This window comes from Amblyomma americanum, chromosome 4 (assembly GCF_052857255.1).
Source record: "Amblyomma americanum isolate KBUSLIRL-KWMA chromosome 4, ASM5285725v1, whole genome shotgun sequence".
NCBI lineage: Eukaryota > Metazoa > Arthropoda > Arachnida > Ixodida > Ixodidae > Amblyomma > Amblyomma americanum.
The window spans coordinates 65,978,318-66,005,991 of record NC_135500.1 but is presented as its reverse complement, the minus strand read 5'-3'; the positions used below and the strand labels follow the sequence as shown (position 1 = coordinate 66,005,991).

Genomic DNA, 27,674 nt, shown 5'->3' with positions numbered 1-27,674 from the left:
TAAAGGGTGCTCACTAGTAGGACACCCCTCGTGAGCCCACCAGACGTCCGGGTTTGGATGTCTGTTTTCAGATCTGCTTTGTTCTTGCATCGGATGTCCGGATTCGGATGTGCGGAGCTTAATCAGACGTCCATCAGACAATCTTGGCCGTTTGGGCATCCTTATTTTACAATAGGAAGTAAAAGCAATCGTGAGCGCAAGGAGGATACGAAGTAATGCAACCACTGCAGAATTCTTTCACAGTGGACATGTTATTACAGCCCACAAGCTATACAGCTACTGTTTGAGTGCTATGTTTAAATATGAAGTGAAAAAAAAATTCATAGCCTCGATGCCTTCGCACATTTAGAAAGAAATGAGAAGTGTCGTAATACTAGACGTGGAAAAAACGAACGTTTGCTGTATCACGCTTAAATTATTGTATGGAGCGCTTGTGTTATTCTCTGCCATCTCTTTTAAACTATTATCAGTCACTGACTTTTGATTTATATAGTTGTTCCTCTGTTAAACTTCGAGACCTGTTTGCTGATTGACTTACGTGATTTCGTCTTTTCTGGCGTTTGTTTTATCTAGCTCAGGACTTTTTCTTTTCTTCTGCGTTGATCAAGTGTCTTGATATGCTTATAGCTTGTTCATTCTTTGGTGCTGAAGGTGTTTGCTTTATCTGGCTCAGGAGTTTTTCTTTTATTTTGCTTTGACCGAGTTTCTTGATTCGTTTATCGCTTGTTCACTCTCTCGTGCGGTTTAGACGCTGCCTTATATATGGGGCTGCGGACTCGTCAAGCCGCCAAGTGACAGCTTTTTTTCCGTAGCCCCTCCATTTGTAGCACGTGGGAAAATAAAGATTTGATTTGATTTCATTTTATATGCCGGAACCGATAAAGATACTAGACTTCTGCGGAACAGCAAAACGGCAGGGTGCGCTTTAGCACGTCAACCCCCTACGAAATGCACCTTTCGGCTTCACTGGTATCAGCAAATCGCGACACACGTCGTACAAGGGACAACTGTTCCGGGGCACTCAACTTTGGCTCAGCGACGAACTTAGGTCCAAGACCGAGGATGCGATCCATGATGTCTGCTAGATGAACTTGCCCAAAGGTCTTGACCTCGCTCCTCGTCGTGGGGGGCTGTTTGGGCTGGGCGGCTCGAAGTTTCCTCAGCTCTTGGTGCCACAAGCACTCGGTGATGCGGTCCACTGACATGAAGACGGAGTGCAGTTCTTTAACCAGTTAAGCGTTTCAAAACAAGTTGCCTGCATAGTGGCTGCATAAACGGCGGGTGAAATGCGCGGAGAGGGTTAACTGTCTTGCTGGTAGCGTGCAGGTACCGCAAGCACGGAACTCGCTCGAGGGTACCAAGTGGCTTCGAGTCGTTCGTGACTTAGAAGACACTGGTCTTGCGAGGCAGTGGCAGGCGATATATGTTGTTCAGACCGTAGGGCACAGACCGAGCAAGTGCCCATATGTTCAGTGTCTGCTGAACCCGCCAGCCTCTGAACGGCGGCACATCAGCACCAGTTCTGACGCTATCCTGCCGCCGCATAAAGGACAGCTATTATGCTATGCATTCTGGTTGTGTGAACATCACCGACTGAACCGCACATGTACCAAATGAACCAATATATACCTCAGTTTGTGGTATGTTCTGTGCTTTACCATACTGCAGAGAAGCCGTTCTTTCGCAGACCTCACGCAGGCCGGCTACACGAAGCCGGTGCCACTGACGGGTGAGGCGACGTCGCTGACGCTGCCGCTGGTGCTGCAGTACCTGACGCCGGGCTTCGTGTCGGCCATGGGGCTGGGCGCCGTGTCGGCAGCGGTCATGTCCTCCTCGGACTCGTCCATCCTCAGCGCAGCCTCCATGTTCGCTTGGAACATCTACAAGCTGGGCATCAGGCAGAACGTGCGTGGTCGGCGCTCATTGCGGCGCGGAATAAAAAAAGTTGAATTGCCTTTCGCGGGACAACGCGTCTTATCGTAAGCTCTTGAGGCAAGAACTGAATGAGCACATTAGAATTCGGCCACTCAAGTCACCCCGTCGCACTTAGGTTACTCTTCGTAGTCAACAAGCAACAATGACGACAAAGAAAGCGTAACCATCATGCGTCAGAAGAAAAGCGATTCATCGCAATAGCCTAACCGCTGTTTTTCACGGAAGTGGAATCGCCAGGGGCATATGCTACACCGGATGCTGCGTTCGCGTGAAGTACTTGTGCCTATGCACACTGCATAGGCACACTGCACGAGTGTATAGAGGGCACATTTCGTCCGGCGCAGGCCACGGACAAGGAGGTGATCGGAGTGATGCGGCTGTCCATCGTGCTAGTGGGCGCCCTGGCCACCTTCATGGCGCTCACAGCCGAGTCCATCTACGGCCTGTGGTACCTGTCCTCCGACCTGGTCTACGTCATCCTCTTCCCGCAGCTCGTGTGCGTTGTGTACCTCAAGGAGCACGTCAACACGTACGGCTCGTTCGCCGCCTACGTTGTGGGTTGCGTCCTGCGCGCCGGCGGCGGCGAGTCCATCCTCAATATACCGCCCTTCATCGAGTACCCCTTCTTCGACCGCGAGCAGAAGTTGCAGCTCTTTCCCTTCCGAACGTTCGCCATGGCCGTCAGCTTCCTCACGCTTCTCTCGGTGTCCGGTGGCGCGACGTGGCTCTTCACCAGCGGCCGCGTGTCCTTGGACTGGGACCTGTTCCGATGCTTCCAGCCGCAGCCGGAAGAAAAGTCGCCCCTGGTCCTTGGGGCGGACATGAAGGCTACGCCTCCGCAGCCGGCTGCCACGGCTTCGGCTTCGGTACCAGACTCTGGCCCGGCCCTGGTCCCTGCCCCAGCTGCGGCTCCGGCTTCGCGCCCTCCTCCCGCACGGGCTGCGGCGCCGGACGAGGCGACGCCAAGCTCGGAACCCACTCCGTCGCCTGCGCCTCCGAAGGCGCAGGAGGACACGGCAGCCGAAAAGATGTCGACCTCTGCCTACTCGGCGATGCACACGTAAGCCGCCCGCAGCTTCAGCTTCCTTTGAATGTCCGTAAAACATACTTGGACGCAGTGAGTTACAGGCTTAAAAGAAAATGGTGACTGCATTGACGGACACTAGGGACAGCCCACAAGACTGGGTCTTTCATATCTAGAGAGAGCGGCTACATTTAGCTGCAACTTGCTGGGTTCAGAAATTATTTCTGGAAGGCGAGCAGTGAGCAAAACTGCAGGGAACACTTAAGCTGCGCCTTATTGGTTGCGTTGCGAGGATGCAATGCTATTTTGGCGTATTCAATTACCGGTCTAATAAACGTTTTTTATGCGAGGAACATCACATCCGCAGTTGCTCTGTGCATGTGTGCCTTGGGTACGATAGGGATTCAGAAGCTTTGGAGTTCCAAGAGAAGGTAAGTGTAGCATGAGGCGGCAGAAGGTTAGGTGGGCGGATGAGATTAGAAAGTTTGCTGGGATACGGTGGCCGCAGCTGGCAAATGACATGGTTAATTGGAGAGACATGTGAAAGGCCTTTGCCCTGCAGTTGGCGTAGTCGCGCTGCTGATGATGATGTTGAAAATGATCTGCGTCGTTTATTTGGAAACAGCTCTCATCACGGGCGCCACTTTGTTGTCCAGTGCTTAGCTTCAAGAATACAGCAGTGTAGTTTCAGCAGTGCGGAATAACTAAATGGCTGTGATTAATTTGGTGCGGTAAAACTGCCTAATCCCTTTAGACACGCCGGTGACCTTTCACAGTGCTCCACAGGAAAAAAATAGCGGCCGCGCTGTGGCATAAGTCGAGCCCCTTCTTTTGCAGGCCTGCGGGGATATAATGAAGAAAATAGGTGTTAATTCTTCGATATACTTCCAGGAATCTCCACTTTCAGGAACAATAGCCAGCACTGCTTTGTATTTATCTGAAATGTTTTCTGCCGCGAAAGCGGGTCCCCCAATTTAAGCTGTGTACAGCCCACAACGTTCGCTTCGTAGCCATGTGGGGCTCTTTGGCAGCATCTCTGGAATCTTCGTAGAGACGATGGAAATTTTTCCTGCCTTCTGCGCTCGTGCGCGAATAACGCTGTGTACGTCCTGTTTTCGACATGGAAAATGCTGTTGATGTCTACTGTTCGTCATGTCCACATCATTTCTTGTCATACTTGAACATTAGAAAAATTGTCTATATAAATGCATTTGAAGAAAAGCGAGTACCTGACAGGCACGAACGGATGTTCTCATAAGTGCTCTGCCATGCATCATGAAAAGTGCTCAGACCTAACACATATGACAAAAAGCAAGGAAGCCACCCAACACGACAGCCAGCTTTGAAGTAAGCGTGTTTTGGACGCTTTGATCAGGTCAGGCCTAGATATTACACCATGCGCGCAAATTCGCGGCGCTTGCATAAATTAAAACAAATAATATGGTTATCAGGAAAAGCAAAGTACGCGAGTGCCGAGCACGGACAATTACCAAAGAAAGGCGCATGCTGTGGAAGTGGCAACTGCGATGCTAACAGTAAATTGAAGAACAATCTAGAAAAGACTACATTTGCGTTGAGCCGCCGCGGTGGCTGAGTGGCTACGGCGCTCGGCTGCCGGCCCGAAAGACGCGGGTTCGATTCCGGCCGCGGCGGTCAAATTTCGATGGAGGCGAAATTCTAGAGGCCCGTGTACTGTGCGATGTCAGTGCACGTTAAAGAACCCCAGGTGGCCGAAATCTCCGGAGCCCTTCACTACGGCGTCCCTCATAGCCTGAGTCGCTTTGGGACGTTAAACCCCCATAAACCAAACCAAACCAAACGTTTTCGTTGGTCGGTGGCAGGCTTCAAGTGGTAAAGGCAAGTAGTTTTTTTTTTAGCCTGTGTGGACGCCGTACTGATGCTTCAACTGTGATGCCTAACTTTTAGCCCAGCTTACCTGTGGGGAGAAACGAAAGTAAGGTGTATATATATAATAACTTCAGAGATTTAAAAGTTCAAAGACGCACAAAAAGAAAACAAATGAGCTTCAGGAAAACGTAGTGGTATCCTGGGATGTGTTTTTCTGCCGGTTCTGCTTTTTTGCTTTTCATTTTTTATTTTTCACACTACTTGCTGATAATATATCGAGAAGTTCGCACACATTCGCTGAAATAACATTAAACGTCGTAGCTGTCATTTAAACACACAACGGCATTAGAGCAAGGTGCGTAGCGTTTCTAGTTGTTTATACGATAATGTCAGTAACGCCTCAGGCCTGTATTTTAGTTCGGACAGATCTCTTGCTTTCTTTACTGAAGCAAAACATGGTACATTAACAATTCGTTATTTTTGTTATTTTTTTCCTGGACCCTGCCAATCTTCAAGCCCGATCGGGCAATAAGCACCCTTTGAAACGAAATTCCCTGCATTCATTTCTACATCTCTGCTTCATTGGACTTCCACGTTTGTTTTGTTAGGGTGTGAGTTGGTCGTGTTTTTCTTTTTTGGTTCCGGAACAAAAGGGCCAAACTAGCGAAAAATGTAGCTTTTTCCAATGTGAAGATCGATGTTTCGAGATAATTGGCTTTGAAGTAAAAAAAAAGAGCTTCACTATAAAATTACACCCAGGATATGCACACTGATGCATGAATATTCAGGTCTGCTGTGCAGCCCATTCCACAAAGTAAAGTAACCGTCAGTCAGCCACGGACAACCACTGCACCGTGCAGCGTCCTGGTGAAACACCAAACAACCCGAAAATGTCGGCTCCGGCAATCCTGCCATTGTAAAAAATAAGCATCGCATAGTTGATATTTTCGCTGTCTAGGAACCCTGTAGCACGCTTCAAAACATTTTCTGAAGATTCTATTGCCGACAGCGAGAGTTTTGAAAAATAAGAACTTGTGGTAGACCCAGAGCCCCACGTCGGGCGTATTTGCCAGAATTCAGCACCATGATGGTCAGCGCGCAGAATCTGTGTTTCCAGAGCAACTTCAGCATTATTCATTGAATTGCCCGCCAGAAAGAAAAAAGTGGACATTTGTTATCTGAGTCGGACACCCAAACCCACGAAGGAGACCTCGCGGGCTCTACTCACATACCACCAAATCACCACTCATTACAAAAACAGCCGCCTCACCCTCCCACCACTTCACAGTAGACTAGATTCAAAATAGTGTGGCCTGGCGGCAACTGCAGATAAACTGCTTCATTTCACCCTACGTCCTTGATCACTACCACTCTACCTTGACCTTTCCACTCTGCTCAAAATGTGGAATGGCCAAGGTAACCCTCATACACTACACTTGCGCATGCGCCCAACCCATGGCAGTTCTTCCTCCATACCCAACCCATCCCCCTCCTCAACCAGCTGGCCAAACATGGCTAGCGGACAGAGCTCTCCTTGAGGCGCAGGCCCGCGGACTCATGGACAAGTAGGAGCCCACACTTGAGGTCTTATTTTTCTTTTTAAATAAACTTGTTCCTCCTCCTCCTCTTAGTGAGTCTATGAAAACAGCACTGGCTAACTCCAAAGGTCGCTGCCGTATGTGTTGTGCTTTACCGTTAGTGGCAGTGGCTATGATAGTTCATCCCTGTGCTGTTTTTACGCTGTGCTGTTTTTGTGCTTGTGCCCCCACAATGCCCAATGTTTCATTATCCCGGCATCTCTTCGCCCTTTAGCCATAACAGACTCTCCGTGCTTTTCTGTGTAACCTCTCCTTCGTTCACCCATACCCGGGGGTATTTGTATTCAGCCACTCTGGCTATATCATGGCCTTGTATTGTCAGCACCTGATCAGTTTAATCGCTGAAAATCACCAGCCCTGACTTATATGCGTTAAAACTGAAACGCAGTGTCTTTTTTTATATCCACAACTATTAGCCAGAGTTTGCACATCTTCCAGGCTATCGGCTTGCAGTACAAAATCGTCCGCATACATTGAACAGGGGAACCGTCGCTCAACGATTTTTTCGCCTTATCTGCACGACACACTGTAACTTTAATTGCTTTCTTGCAGCCTTCTTTGCATATTTATCATATAAAGCATGAACAACAGCGGTGACAGAGGACCACCTTGCCTTAATCCTTTGTGTACCTTGACAGTTGTCGTACTCTTAATCCCTTCCCATGTTATTTCCTTTATAGAAAATGAATGACCTCATGACCGATACCTTCATCTTTTAATATGTTCCACGGGAGTTCCCTGTTCACGTTGTCGTTTACGCACCGCTTCTGTCCAGGAAGGCTGAATACAGAGTCTCTTTTACGCCTTAGCTATTTCTATACATTGGGTAAGCACGAACAGGTTGTCATCTAAGCGCGTATACCCCTTCTGAACCCGTTCTGAAGTCGCATTAGGAATCCGCGCATGCGCATGTGTCGGCGACAGTAGGCCCGGTGCCATTGAGCTGCCAGCGTGGCTGCGGCTGGCTCCGAGCTTTCGACCACTTTTTCTCAGTAACGATCGAGGCCGCGGCGCTTCCGTTCCTTTCGCTAGCGGTAGCTTCTAACTGCATGCAGCTAGAAGCGTCGACAAATCGTCCGTTCCACATTTCTCTGACAGGAAGGAGCGCCGGCATTCCAAAAGCAGTCGGCACAGCGGCCAAGGCGCGGAGAGCAAGGAAGGCAGCGATGTCACGGGGAAGCGCAAGCGCAAGAAACGCCGCCCCAGCACGGGCTCGGCCAAGTCGCTGCAGTCCGACGCCGGCACGGTGTCGTCGCGCGGACAGCCGGCCGCCGGAGAGGCCGAGGCGCAGCCGCCCAAGAAAGCCTGAGCGGCTCCCCCTTCCTGCAGCGATTGCAGCGTACATTACGAAAGCCGCCGCGTTGCGGTAGCGATGATAAAAGAAAATGTGCGCGGCGTACTGGTGTCGTCGTGTTAACCCTGCGCGTTTGCTTGCACAGGGCGAACTATACCGCCGGTGCCCAAACCTGTGCGAGCTCGACACTTCGTGGCCTCGCAGCGTCGACATAAAGCCAGCACTGACCGAGCTGGTTTCAGCCTTGCACCTAGAAATACGACGAATTTGCGGGCAGTTTAATGATTATTGTTAGGCTGAGCGCCTAGATTCGGATAGCATTTATAACCGACAGCTCGGCCTCGTTCGTGAAGCCGTAGATGCATGATTCGCAGCACTTGGGACTGCACTTGGCGACAGGGATTACGCGTACTGACAACAGTGAGAGCGACGAATCAGTGCCCGGCTTAAGAGTTCTTTCTCTTATTTTAATTCTTAGGTATATTTAGGCGCAGCCTTGGCAGCAGAAATTAGCAAATGGCTGTTTTTTCTCGCGGCCAGGTTATTAGAACGGGCAAGTAGAAATTTCAGACCCAGGGATCCAGGCGGAAGTTATTTAAAATAATGACTTAGCGGTAGAAGCCCCAACGTGAAGAAAAGGCGGTGTCGGGCGTTGTAGTGTTGTGTACATCACATGTCAGGGTTGCTTACACATCTGCGCAGGTTGTCCACAACCCGATTGGCAGGTGAGCACCTCACAGAAAGGCTTCAGACAACTGCCAAACGCGGGGAATGGCCACTATAGCTGCTAGCGCACTAAGTGGGGAGAGCCATGTCCCCCTCTCTACTTGTTGGGTGGGGGGGAAGAAGCCGGAGGGTGGCTGCCACGGAAATAACTCTGAGGATGCACTGCAGTGGACTGAGGAGGTTCTCACGCAGTCGAAAGAATGTGAAAATTCAATGAATGCAATTTATCAAAAATCTGGCTGGTCACCTTGGGTGACCAGCCACCTTTTTCTAACTTGGCTGCGCACATAGCTTGAAAAAGGCCCAGGGGACCAGTAAAAGGCTGTAGCGAACGTAAGAAAAACAGGCTGCTACTTTAACACGTGAAAGGTACACGTAACAACATATGAGGTACATTACTATCTCGTTGCAGTAAAGCAGAAGAGAAACAACGCTGATAGTAGATATACAGCATCAATATTACACTATAATGCATACAAAAATTAAGACATTTAGTACTATGGCACGAAATATAGGAACGGAAGGCAAAATAGGAAAATGCAAGTTTTAATAGCACATATTAGCTGTTGAGATTTACATATGCATTAAACGAGTCCTCAGCTCTAACGGGACTAAAATGTGCGCTGTTTATATAGAGTGGTTTCCTCAGGAACAATCTAGCTTGCGGCTTCGTGCAAAGTGGAGGGCCAATCAGCAAATTGCAACCTGCTCTCACTAAAGCACTAAGCCAGCGTTACCTGTTCATATAAGACCTAATGCTAACGCACGGTCATCGTACAGTGGTGATTAGGTGTCCTCGTAATTTTTGCCTAATTTCTTAGTTTGCCGGCATTGCCAAGAGTTATTCCTCTTCTCAGTAGCACTCGGACACTGTAGAAGCTTGGGCAAGTTGGTGTGCCGTGTCTGTCGAAGCGCCGTGTCTGTGCACTTGTCTCGTCCTTTGTCCCCTGCGCTGCTGGAAAACTATGTCAGTAGGACTGTATGTGCAACAGACACTTAGCACGTGGTGTGAGGGTGTTGAACCGGAACCGAACCTTAGCTCTAAACTGGAACTGAACGCGTATTTTTTCCCGGAACTGGAGCCGAACGAAGCCTGTATTTTTTTGTCATCTTGGAATTGAACCCGAACCGGTACGATTCTAAGGAAACTTTCTGAACCGGTTCGGGACTCTGCTCAGCCCCAATTTTTTTATAGCAAGGCATTTTTTTTAGACATGAGATGCGCTACCGCGTAGGTTTGTCCTCTCAAAACTGTCTGCGCATTGCAGGGCGAGAATGCATCCAGTCTGTGCGACGACAAAACGGGGGGAAGTCTGCTGCCTATATAAAAATCTAATTGGAGAAAAGCCCGCCAGAGTCGGAGTGCGTCCGATGATCCGATGAGTAATGGTGGATCGACCCATTCCTGCATGGTGCCAGGCCGGTGCCCGCTCAGGGAAGAAGGGCCTGGCCGTTTCTTCGCAGAGCCGCCCACAGGACCACCCCACTTCGAAGAAGAAGTGGAGACCGGCCCTCCTCCCCCTCCCCCACCTCCACCCCCATGAAGCCCCTCATTTCTGCCGCAAGGCTAGGCCTATTTTATGCAGAAATAAAGACGTATAAAAAAAATCTAATTGGCACTTAGGTGCTGTGCTTTCGGCGATTCTAATGTATCGTTCACGAGTCTTATATGAAGTCTTTCGTTTTTGTCTTTTTCACATGTATGCAGTTACTTTCAATCGAATTTAACTGTTAACACTGCTCTAACTCATAAGGTACCGAGTGCGAATAGCTTCCCTTTAACATGATACAATAAATATGTGAAACAAAGGTGCAACGACCGAACCACATTTTGAAACATTTAGTGTAGGATGCATTCGTTATATCAGAGAGGAGATACAAAATAAGTTCCGCCACAATGACTCAATGGCTGTGGCACTGGGCTGCTAATCTCAAGGTCGCAGGTTCGATCCCGGCTGCGACGGCCACATTTTGATGGCGGCGAAACGCAAAAACGCGCATGTGCAGCGCGTGTGCCAGCACACGTTCAGGAACCGTAGCTGGAGAGTCCTCCAATTGTAAGAAAGGGCCATTTATTATACACATGTTTCTTCTTTCCGCAAGTGTCGTTCTGTGCAGCGAGCGTGCTTTTGTGCCCACACGTGTGCTTTCTGTACGGGGAGCGTCTTTGGCGACACCCACCGTTCTGCGACCGGACCGATGGTCGCCCGCTTCGTTACCAATTGGTGTGGTCGTTAGGGTCGCGGGCAATGCCCCCGCCACCCGAAGTACGAACTGGAGAGCCGCGCGGCGTCTGCTTTCAAGTGGGCCCGTGCACATGTGCGCGTGAGTGTGTGCGTGTGTGTGCGCTTCCGGTGCATTGTAAGTGCGCGGTAGCCTGCGGCGCTAGGAGGAGACACAGCGAAGAGACAGACGACAAGGAACGAGTGTCTCAGAGAGTGTGTGTGTGTGCGATGCTCGACGGTGCGGGTGCGCGAGCGGGTGCGAATTCGCGAGTAACTATTTTGGCATGTAAATAAGTTTTTGTAAATATATCCTTTTGCATTTCCTTCACATGAGTGCTTAATCGTCTCATTTCTTCAGCGCGTATTTGCTAACATTAATTTAATCTTAAGGGTCATCTCTAACATTAATCAGAAGTGGGATTGTAACTGCGCGAACCGGACTGGAGACTGCGAATTCCAGAGAGCGAACTGTAGTTAATCACGACCATGAGCGAGACACCTTCAGGAGCGACAGCGGGCACCACCGACGGTCAAGATGGAGGAAAAGTGAGCGACAGCATTTCAGTGAGCGACTTCCTGAGCGCGATGCGGGAAAAAGACCGTCTGTTGGCCAGTCTGCTGGAAAGGCTCGCTCTACCAGCGTCATCAGGAGCGCCAGGCGTGGCAGCAGCAACAACAACCTATCAGACCACAGCAAGAATATTTCTGACTTCGATGGCAGCGGCGATGCGGCGTCGGCGAAAGAGTGGCTGGGAAACCTGCAGACCACCGCTACACTGCACCGATGGTCTGAGCCATTCAAGTTGGAGACTGCTAAGTGCCACCTTGTGGGACCTGCCAAGGACTGGCTGCGTTCTCGCAAAGAATTGAGTACGTCGTGGGAAAATTTTGACTACCACTTCCGCCGCACCTTCTGCGGCCAGACACGAGCGGCAGAACGATGGAGGAAGATGCAGGAGCGAGTACAGAAGCGCAACGAAAGCACAACAGCCTACTTCCATTCAAAGGTGCGTCTTTGTCGAGAGGCCAACCTCGATTTTTGTGACACCCGGGAGCAGGTGCTGACCGGTCTCCGCTCAAGGCAGCTCTGTACTATGCTACTTGGACGCACCCACGAGGACGACGACGATCTTCTCCACGATATTATGGAATTTGAGCGTATCGACCGAGAGCGGGAGCAAAGGTTTGGCGGCACGCGTGAGAAGAGGCAATTCATGGCGGCCACCGAACAGGTTGCAGAAACACCACCTGCGCGGAAGTCTACGTACGATCGATTTGGCAAGGACAGGAGACCACCCCTGACCAACGAAAGAGGCCAGTTCAAATGCTACAACTGTGGGCGAATCGGACACATCTCCCGCGATTGTCCAGAAGAAAAGCATGAGATGAAATGCTTACGCTGTGGGAAGAGCGGCCACACGCAGCGTCATTGTTCGATGAGCCAAAGCAACGAGACCAACACAGTGACCGACACCGAACGGAAAATAGCCCCTGGAGCGCTACTGAAGCAGGCCATGCTGAACAGGACGACGACCCTCGTCGGCATGATCGACAACGGCAGCTCTGGATGCCTCCTGCGTGCCTCTGCGGCTGCACGTTGCGGTGCGAGGCTGACGAAGGATGCCACGGCCCTCTACGGTTTCGGCAGCTAAGGCACTCCTTCAGCCAGGGCGATCGGCAAGTGCTACACAGACCTCGAGATCGACGGTGTCAAAGGCGAGAACGTTCCTTTTCTTGTAGTGCCAGACGATACTTTGACAGTTGACTTGCTTGTCGGGAGAACGTACACAGAACTACCTTACGTGGCCTACGCCAGGCTGGGTGGTTGTTTGCGTTTCTGGCACAAAAGTGTATGTCCGTTCTCTCACCTAGAGCCGTTGAATGAGCCCAGACTGCGTGTGAAAGCGACTAGAGAGACCGTCATTCACTCTAACTCCATTAATTGGATAACCTTATCATCAGATTCCGATTTGTGAGGCCCTGTTTTGTTCAGTACACTTGGAAGCGAAATTCTTGTCGACATGAGAGAAGGGGAGATTAGTGTGCCGATTTTCACGAGCGGAGACAAAGACTTGCTTGTGAAAAGGGGATGGCGACTCGGGCGTCATGGAGGTTGACGTTGTGGAGATACCTGACAGCCAAAACCAACCTGCCCGCGTGAGCGAGAGCGAAGCAACTGAGCCCAAGGTTTTCTGCGTTGCGACAGAGCGCAGACCAATCGAGGATCAGCAGCTTGAAGTAGGGCCCTCAGTAACGAAGCAGCAAAAGGCTGAACTTCTTGGCCTTCTAAATGAATATCGCGACTGCTTCGCCAACAACATTAGCGAGCTGGGATACACTCCTGTGCTTAAGATGGACATCACGGAGTCACCTGGAAGTTCGCCTGTTGCGGTTAGGCCGTACTGAACAAATGCCGCGGAGAGAGAGACAATTCGTGAGATTGTTGGAGAGTGGAAAAGAGAGGGTATCGTAAGCGAGACCTCGTCGCCTTACGCGAGCCCAGTGATCCTAGTGCAAAAAAAGAACGGCGAGAAGCGTTTAGTCGTCGATTACCGCCGCCTGAACGCGCAGACATTGAAGGAAAAGTACCCGCTCTCTAGCATGGACGAACAGCTTGAGAAACTGTCTGGGGCGAAGCTGTACACTGTGCTGGACCTTGCTCACGGCTATCTGCAGGTGCCACTCAGCGACGAAGCAAAGAGCAAAACAGCTTTCATAACACCTGATGAGACAGGGCAGTTCGAAAGGATGACGTTTGGGCTCACAAACGCTCCATCGGTGTTCCAGCGCCTGATGAATCGAGTCTTGGGGCCTTTGAGGGGTACGATTGCAATGCGCTATTTGGATGACGTGCTCACTCCGGCACGAAACTGGAACGAGTTACTCGTGCGGCTGCGCCAGGTTCTCGAAGCTTTCAAAAGGGCGAATCTAACCCTGAGACTTAGCAAGTGCGCCTTCGCTAAGGACAGCGTTGAATTTCTGGGTTTTCGCCTCAAGGAGGGAACGGTGCAGCCCGGAGAAGCTAAGGTGCAGGCAATAGAGCTTTTCCCTGTACCGAAAAACGCTCATGACGTCAGGCGGTTCTTGGGGCTGACGAGCTTCTTTCGGCGTTTCATCGCGAAATATGCTCTGATTGCCGAACCTCTCACCAGGCTCACCAAGAAAGAAGAAAAATTTGTATGGGGCTCTGAACAAGAGGAAAGTTTCCAGGAGCTCAAATCAGGGCTCATGTGTGAACCTGTACTCCAGCTGTATGACCCGAAAGCGGAGACTGAGTTACATACCGATGCATGTGCGAAAGGACTAGCAGCAATGCTGCTCCAAAAGAAGGGCGACAAATGGCACCTCGGCTATTGTGTTAGTAAAAAGACGACGGACGCGGAAAAGAATTACCACTCGTCTAAGCTCGAGTTAATGGCAATTGGTTGGGCAGTGGATCGCCTCAGACCGCTGCTGCTGGGAATACACTTTACAATTGTTACCGACTGCCAGGCTTTGGTTTACCTCAACGCGCAGCGAACCCAAAAGCCGCAAATCGCAAGGTGGTATGATTTGATCCAGGAGTTCGAGTTCACAATCAAGCACCGCCCGGGAACGCGAATGCTCCACGTCGACTCTCTCAGCCGTGGTCCTGTGGAAGCTCCTCAAGACACGATGAACTCCCTGCTAGAAGAAAGTTTCGAGGTGTGCGTGGCGTGTGACCTTACCGAACAAGTAATGGTTCTTCAGAGAGGCGATGAAGAGCTGCGAGAGCTTCTAACCATTCTAGAGAAACCGGAGAGCGATCGTACGAAGGAAGAGAAGGCAAGAGCGAAGGGTTACAACGTGAGGGAGGGAAGACTCGTGAGAGAGATAGAAGAGGACGGAAACGTGAAGTTCAAATTCGTACTGCCAAAATGCATGCGAAAGGCAGTTGTGGTGCAATCGCATGATTTGATGGGACACTTCGCACTGGAAAAGACAGTTTCCAAAATCAAAGAGAGCTTTTGGTTCCCACGAATGAGGAACTACGTCCGGAAGCACATTTCGCAGTGTTTCGAATGCATTTACAACAAAGTACGTGCTGGCAGACGAGAAGGTCTTTTACACCCAATTCCGCCGGGCAAACGACCGTTCGAGGTGATACATATGGACCACATGGGGCCATTCGTCCCAAGCAAGAAGCGCAACCAGTACCTTCTTGTGTTCATCGACAACCTCACAAGATTTGTGAGACTGATCGCTACACGCGACACATCAACCAAGCATGTGCTCCGTGCGCTAGAGGAGTTCGTTCTCGAAAGAGGTCTGCCAAGGACAGTTATTAGCGATAGAGGCAGTTGCTTCACGTCGCGCGCCTTTGCGGAATTCTGCACTGCACGATGCATACGTCATGTGCTTAACTCGACGCGCCACCCGCAAGCAAACGGCCTTGCGGAGAGAGTAAGCCGGACAGTTCTGCCCGTCATCGCAACTTCAATGAGCGACCCAAAGCAGCGCGATTGGGACGAAAAACTTTCAAAGGCAGAACGTGACATCAACAATGCCGTAAACAAGACATCAGGCAAGACACCCTTCGAAATGCTGTACGAGTACCAGCCGGAGTTCCACAGCACCGCCTTGAGAAGAATTGTCGGCAGCGACGAAGCCCAATGGGAAAACCCCGAGGAATTGCGAACACGAGTTCGACAGCGCATCATCGCCGAGCAAGAGAAAAGCAAGGCAGCGTATGATCGAAGACACTTCCCGGCACGTCTCTACGATGTCGGCGACGTCGTGTTCATGACTAAGGCTCCTGAGCAGACCGGGAAACCAACGAAGGCCCAGCGTAAGTACAGAGGACCGTTGGTAGTAACCCAGGCTCTACCCTCTGATACATATCGAGTGACAGAGCTCGATCAGTGCAAGAATACTCGTTTTGCGACTACAGCTCACGTGTCACAGCTTAAGGGGTGGACGTCAACGCACCCGCAAGACCGCTTAGAAGACGATGAGTCATCCACCGAAGAGGAAGACACTGCGAGAGAAGTGGAGAGTGTCCCGCAGCCACTCAGGCGTTCGGAACGCAAACGCGCAGTGCCGAGCTGAACTATTTTTCAGGCCACATCCATGGATGCGTGCTACTAATTTTACCCACTTGTCTACTGCCTGCATCCGTTCTATTCTAGTTGTATTCATACGTCTGTATATGTTTCATGACTGTTTGCGAAGTGTTTGTGTGTTGTACAGTTTTGTTCACTTCTATTAACGAGGCCGTTAAGTTTTGTCAGAATGCCCGAGTGTAAGAAAGGGCCATTTATTATACACATGTTTCTTCTTTCCGCAAGTGTCGTTCTGTGCAGCGAGCGTGCTTTTGTGCCCACACGTGTGCTTTCTGTACGGGGAGCGTCCTTGGCGACACCCACCGTTCTGCGACCGGACCGATGGTCGCCCGCTTCGTTACCAATTGGTGTGGTCGTTAGGGTCGCGGGCAATGCCCCCGCCACCCGAAGTACGAACTGGAGAGCCGCGCGGCGTCTGCTTTCAAGTGGGCCCGTGCACATGTGCGCGTGAGTGTGTGCGTGTGTGTGCGCTTCCGGTGCATTGTAAGTGCGCGGTAGCCTGCGGCGCTAGGAGGAGACACAGCGAAGAGACGGACGACAAGGAACGAGTGTCTCAGAGAGTGTGTGTGTGCGATGCTCGACGGTGCGGGTGCGCGAGCGGGTGCGAATTCGCGAGTAACTATTTTGGCATGTAAATAAGTTTTTGTAAATATATCCTTTTGCATTTCCTTCACATGAGTGCATAATCGTCTCATTTCTTCAGCGCGTATTTGCTAACATTAATTTAATCTTAAGGGTCATCTCTAACACAATGCTGCGTCCATCACAGCTCCCGGACCGCGTCGACACATTTAACCCCAGATATTATTATTATTACAAAATAACGTTGTGTAAATTCCTGCAGTTTTTTTTTGTTATCAGAATTCAGGCATCCCTTGAGGCAGGCGGCGGAAATAAGGAAAGAATAGCGAGTCTTGTGTGCGGAAATACATGCGCTTACTGGTATGCGATAATGATTGAACGCAGAAATATGCTCCTGCAGCCAGATGTAAGTGCGCTGAAATGATTTTGCCAATAAAAAAAAAAACTACAGAGAATGTTTACTACATTCGAATCAGAGCGAAAGCACGAATTTGTGCTACGTAGAAGACGACGGTGAGCAGGCAGTGCCGCGGGACGCAGCAGATGGAAGTTGACGAACACGACGCTCTCCAATGCACAGCGTGAGAGTGTGGTGAAGTTCAACACGAGGCGTGTTGGCTGCGGCGATAGCTTAGTTGAGTGGTCGCGCTGAGCGGTTCTTACTGGAGATCTGTTCGCGCCGCCGCGGGTTCGACTGCCGGTCATGGATATTGATTCAATTCCTTTTTCTCTTTTTGATGGTTTAACCAACTCAGCTTAAGCTGCCAAGATGCCAAACGCTGCGGGTGGCTTCGTCACGCTGTTTTCGAACTACTCGACACTGAATTCTCTTTTGGGTGCTTTATAGCTGCTCTCGCTGTCGCTGTTCGGGTCCATGGCGTCCGAGACGACCGTCATTTGATTGTTGGCGTTCTTTCCTAGGAAGCTTGGGCGTCGGCATAAGTGCAGCATTCATACCGATGCCCCTCGGCTGCATCCCCCCCCCCCTCCCAAACACGATTGATGTTCCAGGTGTCCCTCCTTCCACCCCTTCCCTCACGGCGCATTTCAGGTATGCACCGAGATTGCAATAGTTAATGTCATTTTCCTTTCCTTATTACTACTACTACGGAGCCCAGGACGCCGCAGAATCCAGTCACTGCAGGATATTTTCATGAGAACTGCTTGAATGCGTTAAGTGGAGTCCTTTTTTCTTATTTGACGCACACGCGCACCCGCACTACGGGTGTTCCGAGAAAGAAGGCTACACTGCTGCCGCAGTAAAAGAAACAAAACTGACATACTCTAACCCCGAGCTGGATTCGAGCCACTGGCGAAGCTCACAGAAGCTCCGTTTGCCGATGCCTCAGTCTACACTCGGCCATCTCCGAAGCTTGTTTTTATCGTGGTTGCATTGAACAGGAACCCCCCCTGGCGTGCCTTACTTGACCGGGTCGAATTCAGCGATCTGGGCATTCGGCCTCACGCCGAATGTGAGGAGAGTGGGGTGAGGAGAGTGGAGATCCCTTCACGGAAAGCGTGTGATGCTGATGTGGTGCACGGCACACTACAATAAAAGAGGATTTTCTGACTTCGGTTCAAAAGGGAGAGAAATACGTTGGTGCACTATTCAATGCTTCCTACACCAGGCTGCACCTGCGCAAGGCAGGTTAGCACTTAAATTTAATATCGCTCTTTTGCTGTCTCGTTAGTTCAGAAGTATCCCCTTCCTACCAGTGGCATGAAGCGCGAAGACATTTTAATTTCAGTGTAGCTAACGTGTGTCCAGCTCAAAATTCAAACCGTTAGGAACAAAGCCAATGGCTGGCACTGAGTCTAAATCTAGGGGAACACTTAAGCTCCACCGTAAGGGTATGACGCGACAGCGTTATGGTTTTTTTGCTTCTTTCTTTAATAGTGCCTCTTTTCTAATTACCAGCGCTCATTAGCATATATCAGAAGCCATTCTAGACGACGTGATACAAGACAAGACACACAAGGTCTCACCTTTAGCCAATTCGAACGCACGTGCCTCAGTGGTCTTGCAATGTACAGACTGCGGGGAAGATGCGCGGTCTGTCCGAGATTACTTCGAAGAAAACGTATCTAAGCTGCGTGAAGTGTACAAGGAGCTAAGCTTTGGAGATGAAGTTATCGAGTTGATGGAAGAGTTGTGTTCCTTGAAAAAGTTTTGATTTTCTCAAGTGAGTGAAATGCATGTCCGCTCTTGATGTTTGAGAGCGCATCGCAGAACATATGTTTGTGATCTGTTGTAAACTGTCAAAACTGGCAATACAGACCAAAAAGTGCATCAGTGGCCTAGGGGTTGCGTTTCTGACTGTCAACCAGAGGGTCGTGGGTTCAGTTAATAATTACCACAGTTTTCTTCTCAGCATAATGAAGTTTCATTATATGCCTCAACGACATTTCAGCATTGCTGCAACTTGATTGTCACAATTTAGTCGTTTTAATCTTTTTCATGCCACGGGTCAACATGTGACGTCAGAATCCTCTCGACCAATCCTGAATTATTGTGACAACGCACACGGCTTTTCTTCCGAACGCCGGCTTTAATGCTGTCGTGCTAAAAGCTAATAATGCGTAGTTGCGATCAGCCTTTAGTGTGACCTGCCTGTGCATGCCCAATGGACGCAGTTTGGCTGGCGCACTGCTGTGCTAGAGAGACGCGCTCCGCCTCCGGTCTGCGCGTTGTTTGCGTCGTTTCTCGTCGCTGCCATGGGCATGTTCAGGGCGTGGGAACCAATAAAAGCACACACACCTGATATGAGTGTAAAAGTCGCTTATTGTGTAATAAACTCGAGTCCGGAAACTTGCGAAGGGCATTTCGGAATAATTACCAGCTGTGAATGCGAAATCATTTTCTTCTTTATAATACACTGGTTCATCTCAAAGGCTACCGCCGTCGGCCACCCTGACTGGCTCGAGGACGGGCGTCGCCGGCAACCGGGGAAATTGTCACGTGCCACACAGCAACCGCGGTAGCCGCGGTAGAACGGAAACCGCAATAGAAGAGGACGAGGCTGAAGACATGCTAAGGACGTTCGCTTGGATGCCTGCTCAGTTTCCCCTAGTCCACCCAGCATTCATCTGTAAATAAACCCTTTTCATCCGTAACAATATCTTGATTGGTGAGGGTGAGGGGGATATTGGTCTGAGATTGGAGCCCTTATTCCAGGATCGGAACGGCACTCGAGGCCGCCGCAGCCCTCGCAACTAGCTGTCACTGATCGACCAGGTCGGGCAACCGGAGGGCACGCTCCCAGACGGCTACATTCGGAACAGGGCAGCCCGAATGTCCTGGCAGGCCCAGACAGTGTGATGTGAAGTCGCATGCTCTCCGCATCAGAGGGCAATTGGCGTGGTAGCGGGTAGGGTGAAGGCGGTGGTAGCACGCAGAGTTAGTGTGGGTACCGGTGTGAAGTTGGTGGAGGGAAACGGACTCCTCACGGCAGAGGCGATGGTTAGCAGGGGGTATTTGCCGGCGTTGCGAGCGAAAATGCTCTAGAATCTCAGAGAAGACCGCGGATATGGGGTCGACACGGAGTGCCGGGTCGCGTATTGCTAAACCATATCCAGTAGGCGCACTCGAGCAGATAACGCCCAGGAGTACGATCACGTGACACGACGTCACTTCCGTCGACATCAAAAATGGCTGCCTCATGTACGGCCGCGGTATTTCCACGCCATTGTAAACACGTGGTTGCAAGGGAGAATGCGAGCCGTTTTTCGAACCCTGATTTTCATGCTGGTGGTAAACTTTAATAAATATTGAGCCATATCTTAAACTATTCTTGGGTTGGCTCTTGGTCGCGGGAAGTGGCCGGCAGTCGGTGAGGTCCGGCAACTTCCAAAGCCCAGCCCACCAGCTGCTTTTGGACAGCTGGGTCGGAGCTGGACACCGCGACCTCCCATCGCTCTAGGTCAGTGAGTTGTTACTCTGATGGCGGCTGGAACTCAGAGCATATGTATAGCATGTGATGGAAATCAGCTTTTGGGGCTCCGCATAGGGTACACTCTGGAGTGTGTGTGTGTGAAAAACTTTATTTCAGGGAGGAAGCTTGTGGTAGCCGGAGCAACCTCTCGCAATCTCTAGGTGGGCTCCTCATTACAGGAGCCCATTGGCGACCGCCGCGACTCGGGCTCGGTGGACCAGGGCCTTCTGGCTTGCTAGGTCCGAGCAGCCGAGCAGGGCTGCCTCCAAGTCCTCCCGGGTGGGGTTGGGTTTGGGGGCGAGGTGCGGGGTTGACTGGCATGCCCACACCATGTGAAAGATGTCCGAAGACTTCTCCGCACAGTGTGGGCATTCTCCTGCACAGGCAGAATCAAAGTGTTTTAAAACTGCCGGGCACAGCAGCGTTTTGGTGTAAAGGCGGAGGAGTGTGCGTTCCTCCACCTTTGTGAGGCCCTTACAAGGCTTGTGATAAATTGCATGGCCGAATTGGAATAATTCAGTACTTTCTCGAAAAGTGAGGGCCGGATTGGGTTCGGGATCCGTATCCAAAGGGTCTGAAGGCGTTGCCCGGAGAGTGAGCGCGCGGGCGGCGGCGTCTGCCGCTTCATTGCCTTCGAGGCTCATATGAGCTGGAGCCCAAACAATCGTTCGAGACGCGGGGGCCCCGAGGTAGTTACTGTTTTGAAGGATGCGATGCGCAAAGAGAGGAATGTACCCCTGTTTAATATTTCTGCAAGCCCTTCTAGAGTCGGTGACGATCACTCGCGACTGCTGGTCTGCGGCGGATAACGCGATGGCAACTTCTTCCGCATGTGTTATATCTTGAGCTCGGAACGTTAGGCCATTCACCACGATTTTTTGGTGGACGACTGCGGCCGTGTACCAACCCCCACGGTGAGGGCCTGAGGCGTCCACGTAGAAGATGCCATGTTTGTTCCCATAGTGACGGGCCAGTGCCTCCGCCCGCGCAAGGCGCCTGCCACTGTGGTCGTCACGTGTCATGTTGGCCGGAAGAGGGCGTACGTGCAGGGCGTATCTCCAGATTTCAGGAATGCGTACGCGCTCTTCCGTAAGTGTTGGGTGGTGGATGTGTAGTCGGGCTAATAGGCGGCGACCCGACGGCGTTTTTGAAAGCCTTGTGTATTGATTTGTCAAGTGCGCCTCCCGGAGCTCCGCGAATGTGTTAACCATCCCCAGGCCCATGAGACGCTGGTTGGATGTGGTGATCGGGAGATCGAGGGCACGCTTGTACATCTTTCTGAGAATCACTTCGAGGGCGTTCTCATCAAACTTGCGCAGGTGGAGGTAAGGAGTCGAGTAGAGGACTCGACTGGTCACGAATGCATGCGCCAGCCGCAAAGCGTCTCTGCACCGTAACCCCCCGCGTTTGTAGGAAACCCGGCGGACCATCCGGCCCACCTGGTCCCCCACCTTGCGCAGTTTTGCTAGTGTGGTATCAGCCCGTCGATGTTTGTGGATAAGGAGACCAAGTACTCTAATCTCATCGTGTTCGGGTATCGGGCCGCTGGCCAGAGATAGTTCCATTTTGGTGGCGCACTGAAGCGACGGGCGAATGTGCACAAATTCGGATTTGGACGGTGAGCACTGAAGGCCGTAGCGGCGGGCGTAAGCGTCCACGATCTCCGCCGCTTGCTGCAGGTTGGCCTCAATGTCTCCAACCGATCCGTGTTTGGCCCAGATGGTTATGTCGTCGGCGTACAGCGCGTGCTGGATGCCTTCGACCTTCGCCAGCTGAGCCGGGAGTTTCATCATGGCCAGATTGAAAACTAATGGCGAGAGGGCCGCACCCTGTGGGGTTCCTCTCGTTCCCAATTTATATGGGCCGTGTTCTTCGTCTTGTATTCGGATGAAACTTCGTCGATCCGAGAGAAAGTGCTTGATGTACTGAAACGTGTTATGTCCACAGTTCGTTTGGGAGAGATGTTGCAGGATGATTTCGTGTGGGACATTGTCGAAAGCCCCCTTCAAGTCAAGGGCGAGTACTGCCTTATCGTTGAAGGGATATTCGACAGGGTTGAGAATTTCTCGGTCGAGTTGAAGCAGAACATCTTGAGCAGACCTCTGCGGGCGGAAATCAAACATGGTGTCTGCGAATGTATGCTCATTTTCCAGAAACCCAGACAGCCTATCCCGCACCATGGTCTCCATCAGCTTTCCCGCGCAAGATGTGAGGGAGATGGGGCGGAGGTTGTCTGTGTTTGTGGCTTTGCCGGCTTTCGGAATGAAAGTTACCAGGGCGGTCTTCCATTCAATTGGTAGAGGTGCCTCACCAAGCCAGATCGAGTTGATGAAAGCGAGGAGGGTTTCGTAGGCGGGATCGGGAAGATTAGCAAGCATTTTCACAGTTATCTTGTCCCAGCCCGGTGCCGTTCCTCGTTTCATTTTAGCTAGGGCCGCCTCGAGGTCATGCAACTGGAACGGTTGATCCAGATTCGCGTTCTCTGAACCTGCATACGAGAACGCGGGTCCTCCGGGGTCCTGCTTAGTGCAAAGATACTGGTCGCGCAGTTTGCATGCTAATTTTGATGTATTTCCATCGAAGCTATGAATAGCTCGTTGGAGATGTTTTTGTGTCTCGGCGCGGGTTTGAGTCGGGTCAATTAGGGCGCGGAAAAGGCGCCCCGTGCTCCGGCTCGACATTTGTCTGGCCGCCGTGTTGCAGCGGTCTACCCAGTTCGAGTCGGCGAATTGGGCCGCGTACTCTGCCGCTCGCTGGGTGAGCTCGGCGATACGAATTTTGAGCTTTCTGTTACGTTTTTGGCGGCGCCATCTGCGGACGAGGCTGTGTCGCGCCTCCCAGAGGTGCAGAAGGTGGTTGTCCACCTCCGGAGTGGCCGCCGAGAGCTGAATTTGTGTTTCCACCGAACGAAGGTGTGTAACCAATCCTTGTGCCCACGCGTGGTAGCCTTGTTCGTGGATAGACGCCGAATTGATGTAGTTTTTCCGGAACGTATTCCAGTCTGGAAGCCGAGCTTGTGCGTGGGGTCTTGCCAATGGTTTAGTCCTTACGGTGGTATTGATAAGGCAGTGGTCACTACCGAGGGTTTCCTCGGTGTTGATCCATTCTGTGTGTACAATGTTTTTGGTAAAGGTGAGATCCGGACATGTATCCCGGGTCACGGAATTACCCAGCCGCGTTGGATATGCAGGCCCAGCGTGGACGCGAGTTCCACTAGCTTGCGTCCCCGCTTCTCTTCACGCACGTATCCTCATAGTGTACTGCGGGCGTTGAAATCGCCCACAATCACCAGGGGGTCCCTGCCCGCAGCCTTTAGAGCGCGGCTAAAGAGTGCTGCGAACGTTACATTTTTGAATTTGGGGGAACAGTATTATGTTGAGTACGTGGAGTGGTGCATCTTGTTTCTTGAACGGAAGAAGTGTCACCATCGCATAGGAATATTCTGTGTAAAGTTCCAAGTCAACTAGATTAGCCGTATAATTTTTATGCACGCAGACGCAGGAAGAGGGGTCCTGCTGAAAGGGGATGTAATTTGTGAGGGTGACGCCACTCCCTGGCTCCTGGAGGGCAACAACCGCGGGAAGAGAATCGAAAGTTGAAAGGTAAAGTCGGAGATCCGCCCTCTTTGCGCGAGAACGGAAGCCCCGACAGTTCCACTGGACAATTTGGACGGGGGTGGCCGAATTGGTCCTTGGGGAGCGCCTGATCTTAGGGCTGCTCGCCATGGTCATTTAGATTGAGGAGGGGTTGTACTGACACTGCTCCGGAGCCAACACTCGCAGGAAGGGGGGTATCCTCCATACCAGAGAGTGAGCAGTTGTCGTCGTCGGCTACCTCGGGGGTGCGTCTGGAAGTTTTGTGAGGGCGGCCGGGTAAGGGATCGCCGGGCCTGCGCGAGGAGCGCAAGGAATTCGCAATTTGTTGGGCAATCATCGCGGGTATTGTCTCTTGCAATTTGGAGATGGCGTTTACCATCATTGAAATTTGATTTTCTATAGCGGCGAATCGGGCCTCTGTGGCCCCGAGGCGGGCCTCGAATGCGGCCTCCAAACTTGTTACCGCCTTCGGTACCACGAGCTCACTCTCCATTACCTCAGCCGCGGGAGGCGAGGGGGCAGAAGAAGACTGGTTGATTTTAGATTCCAATTCGTTAATTTTCTTTAGCAGCATCTCATTTTGGGCCCTGAGTGCTGCTATTTGATCTTGCTCGGCGCTATGCGCCCTTGGAAAGGGAGTGGAAAGGGGGAGAGAGAAGCAGCCCCACCCGAACCGCTCACCTGGTGGCCATTTTTGACTGCGTTGACCTAGGCCCTGGTATCACCGCGCGTTTCTGTCGACTGTTTCGCCAGTCCGCTGTGTGGTGGCGACACCTTGGATGGTTGTTTTGCAGCACCTCCGGTAGGTGGGTTCTCGGTGTTGGAGATTTCCTGGCCATGTTGATCGCCGGGAGGCCCAAGATAGCGGCTTTTCTTCTTGGACGGCGTTTTTTTTATTTTTCGTCTTGGGTGTGCGGAATTTTGCTGCACAGTCACGGGAGTTGGTGGCATGGGAGCCACCGCACAGAGAACACCGGGGAACACAGTTGTGAGGAGCCCGCACCCCCTCCACTAGCGGAGCTTGGAATCCGCAGAGTCCACATGTATTCGATCGCAGGTTTGGACACGCATCAGCGCGATGCCCGACGACCCCACACTGGCCGCACGCCGGGATAGTTTTGTAGTAGTTTCTCACAGAGACGACCATGTTGTCATAATGTACGTAACGGGGCTTCTCCTTACCCGCGAAAGTGATGCGTGCTTTGTTGGATGTCCCGAACTTCTGGATTTCCAGGATGGTGCCGGCGCGCCAGCACACTCGGTCTTTAGGAGTTTCCGTGGTGTCCGAGTTACGGACCACGATCACGCCGTGGCACATGTTGCCGCCGTCTTGTCTTAGGTAACCCCGAAGCGGGATCGACCCATTGTCTAAATTTACTGCGAAGTCCCCGATAAGCTGGTCGGCCGCCTCGATGTCCGGGGTATGCACAATGATGAGGTTTTTCTCGTGAGGGTAGAACGGAGATGGCGCGGGCCCGTTTCAACCCGAGGTACGCTGAAATGGCAGTGCCGTAGCCGGTTTCTGTGAACGCCTCGTGAAGAGAAACGCTTTCTCTGGGCTTTATAACTATGACGTAGTCTTCAGGTGTCGGTTTGGGCATCGGACGCGGCTTCCACTTCGAGAACGCCTTGTGCTTGCTTCCCGTGGCGCGCGTCGCGGGAGCGTTCACGTTTCCGACCGACGAACCGGCGGCCGGTGCGGCGCCGAACGCCGCCATCTGGGCTTTGTCTTGGGAGCGGCGTGCAGCCGCTTGAAGCAAAGCTTGACTCCGAATTTCGGGAGTAACCGTCGAATTTGAATCTCCGGTGGTAGGCACCGAGGTCCACAACATCGCCTCAGGGTCGTAGCCGCGCACTTCTTGCGCGGAAGTCGCCATCTTGTCCTCGGAGGGCCAATTCCACCAGGCCAGGCGTTGGCGACGCCGTTAGGCTTAACGACGGCGCCGACGTGGTGGGTTAAAAAACGGCCGTAAATTTAGAGAAAATCGGCCTACCTGGACGAATTCGGAGTCCAGGTGTTCCGCTTCGTTTTCCGGCTCGTTTGACGTCAGTTTTGCCGGGAGAGAACTCTGGAGAGAACAGCCCTGGATGCATTAGTGCTAAAAGGGCGGGGGAGAGAAAAGTGCGAGATTGTAGCTGGCGCCTCCTCACCTGCTCTAATTTAGTGAGTGATTTGTGAGGCGGAGGATAGTGGAGTCGTTGCTTTCTGTAGTGGAGTGAAAGTTCGTGGTATGTGATCAATCGGTCACGGGCGCTCCCAGGCTCGGCGGCTTGCCCTGCTCGGTTGACGTACGCTCGAGCGGCGTCATGGGCGGCTTCGTTGCCTAGATGGCCCGCGTGCGCGGGGACCCATATGAGTTGAATGGGCCTAGTGGAGGGCTGAAAGGAGTTGATAATTTTATAGGCGACGGCATGCGTCCGCCCTTTTGCAGAGTTTCTGATCGTGGTTTTTGAGTCAGTAAATACGAGAGTGGCAGTGGTGGGGGAGATCGCAAGGGCAATTGCAGCTTCTTCGGCTTCTTCCGAAATCTGAAGCATAACGTCCTGTGTGGACAGATGCTGCGGAAGCCAATCATCGGGTGGGGGAGTAGGTCGTGATCGTCGATATGGTTCTGTACGCGTTCCAGGACCACATGTTCGTACAGTTTGCCTAGACAGGATGTGAGGGAGATTGGGCGTAGGTTTTTTATATCTAGAGGTCTGCCTTGTTTAGGAATATAGGTTATGCGGGCGTGCGTCCATTGTGCTGGTAGCGCTCCATCTTGCCAGCACCTGTTGAATAGGTCTGTTATAGCCTGTATGGAGCGCTAGTCCAGATTCCTAAGCATCTTGTTGATTTAGACTGCCCCCGGGGCCGAAGTGATGCGTAGTTTCTCCATGGCGGCTTTAACTTCCCATATAGAAATGTCCTCATCTAGTGTAGGATTGGGGCCGCCGGTGTAAGTAGGGAGCGCGCTAGGTGGAGTTGTGGTAAGGTATTGTGCTTTAAGAGCGGTTAACAAGACGTCATCCTGTAGAGGGAGCTTGTGCAGAACACGGTTGACATTTTTCCTTTGCATTGCTTTCGTGCCTCCTGGTTCGAGCAAGCAACGAAGAAATGTCCACGCGATTTTGAGGCCGAGGTTGTCGCTCATACGATCGCAAAACTGGACCCATTGCTGGTGTGCCAGTTGGCTTGCATGGGCTTCAATCTCCTTTACTAGGCGGCTATGCGCCGCTTGAGTGGCCTATTGTGTTTGTGAGCGAGCCACCTTTTTTGAGGGCTGGCATGCGCTTCGCAAAGATGTAGTAAGCGACTACCTGCCGTCTCTGCATTTGGGGTGTCAGGAATTGTGGATGTTGCCTCAGCCACGTCCTATGTGAGCGTTTGTGTCCAGGTCTGTGATGGTGTCTGGGACGTCTCGTCGGATTTCACGGAACTTGTCCCATTCCACCACCTCCAGGCGTCGTTTTCTAACCTGGGCTAAGGTTGTGAGGTTGAGATCGGTGCTGAGTATATAGTGATCACTACCGAACGAGTGCTGCGTGTTTGTCCAATGACTGTTGGGGAGGTGTTTTGAGAGGGTTAGGTCCGGGCTGGTGTTGTGTTGAATACTTGTTGCGATCCTTGTGGGTTGGTCTATGTCGTTGAGCAGGGATAAGCCTTCGTTCTGGATCAAATTCCAAACCGACGTGCCTTTACGACATTTTTTACTGTAGCCCCAACTCGTGTGGTTGGCGTTAAAGTCGCTTTTTATCAGAATGGGATGGTCTGCACTGAGCGTGAGTGCCTAGCGCATTGCTGCAATAAGAGGTGCCGGAGGGCCTTTTGGCGGGCAATATATGTTTAGTAT

General features: G+C 51.7%; 1 protein-coding gene and 1 pseudogene across 1 annotated transcript in view; both read left to right on the top strand.

The window, feature by feature from the left end:
• LOC144128013 (high-affinity choline transporter 1-like) overlaps positions 1–7,852 on the top strand; it is a 37,819-nt gene extending 29,967 nt beyond the window's left edge. Inside the window, exons 7-9 of the mRNA XM_077661060.1 lie at positions 1,688–1,905; positions 2,280–2,995; positions 7,504–7,852. Coding sequence (XP_077517186.1) covers positions 1,688–1,905; positions 2,280–2,995; positions 7,504–7,714 — 1,145 coding nt within the window. The 3' untranslated portion in view covers positions 7,715–7,852. The remainder of the gene's footprint in view (positions 1–1,687; positions 1,906–2,279; positions 2,996–7,503) is intronic.
• Positions 7,853–10,882: 3,030 nt separating this feature from the next.
• On the top strand, positions 10,883–27,308 carry LOC144129543 (uncharacterized; annotated as a pseudogene).
• Positions 27,309–27,674: the final 366 nt, after the last annotated feature.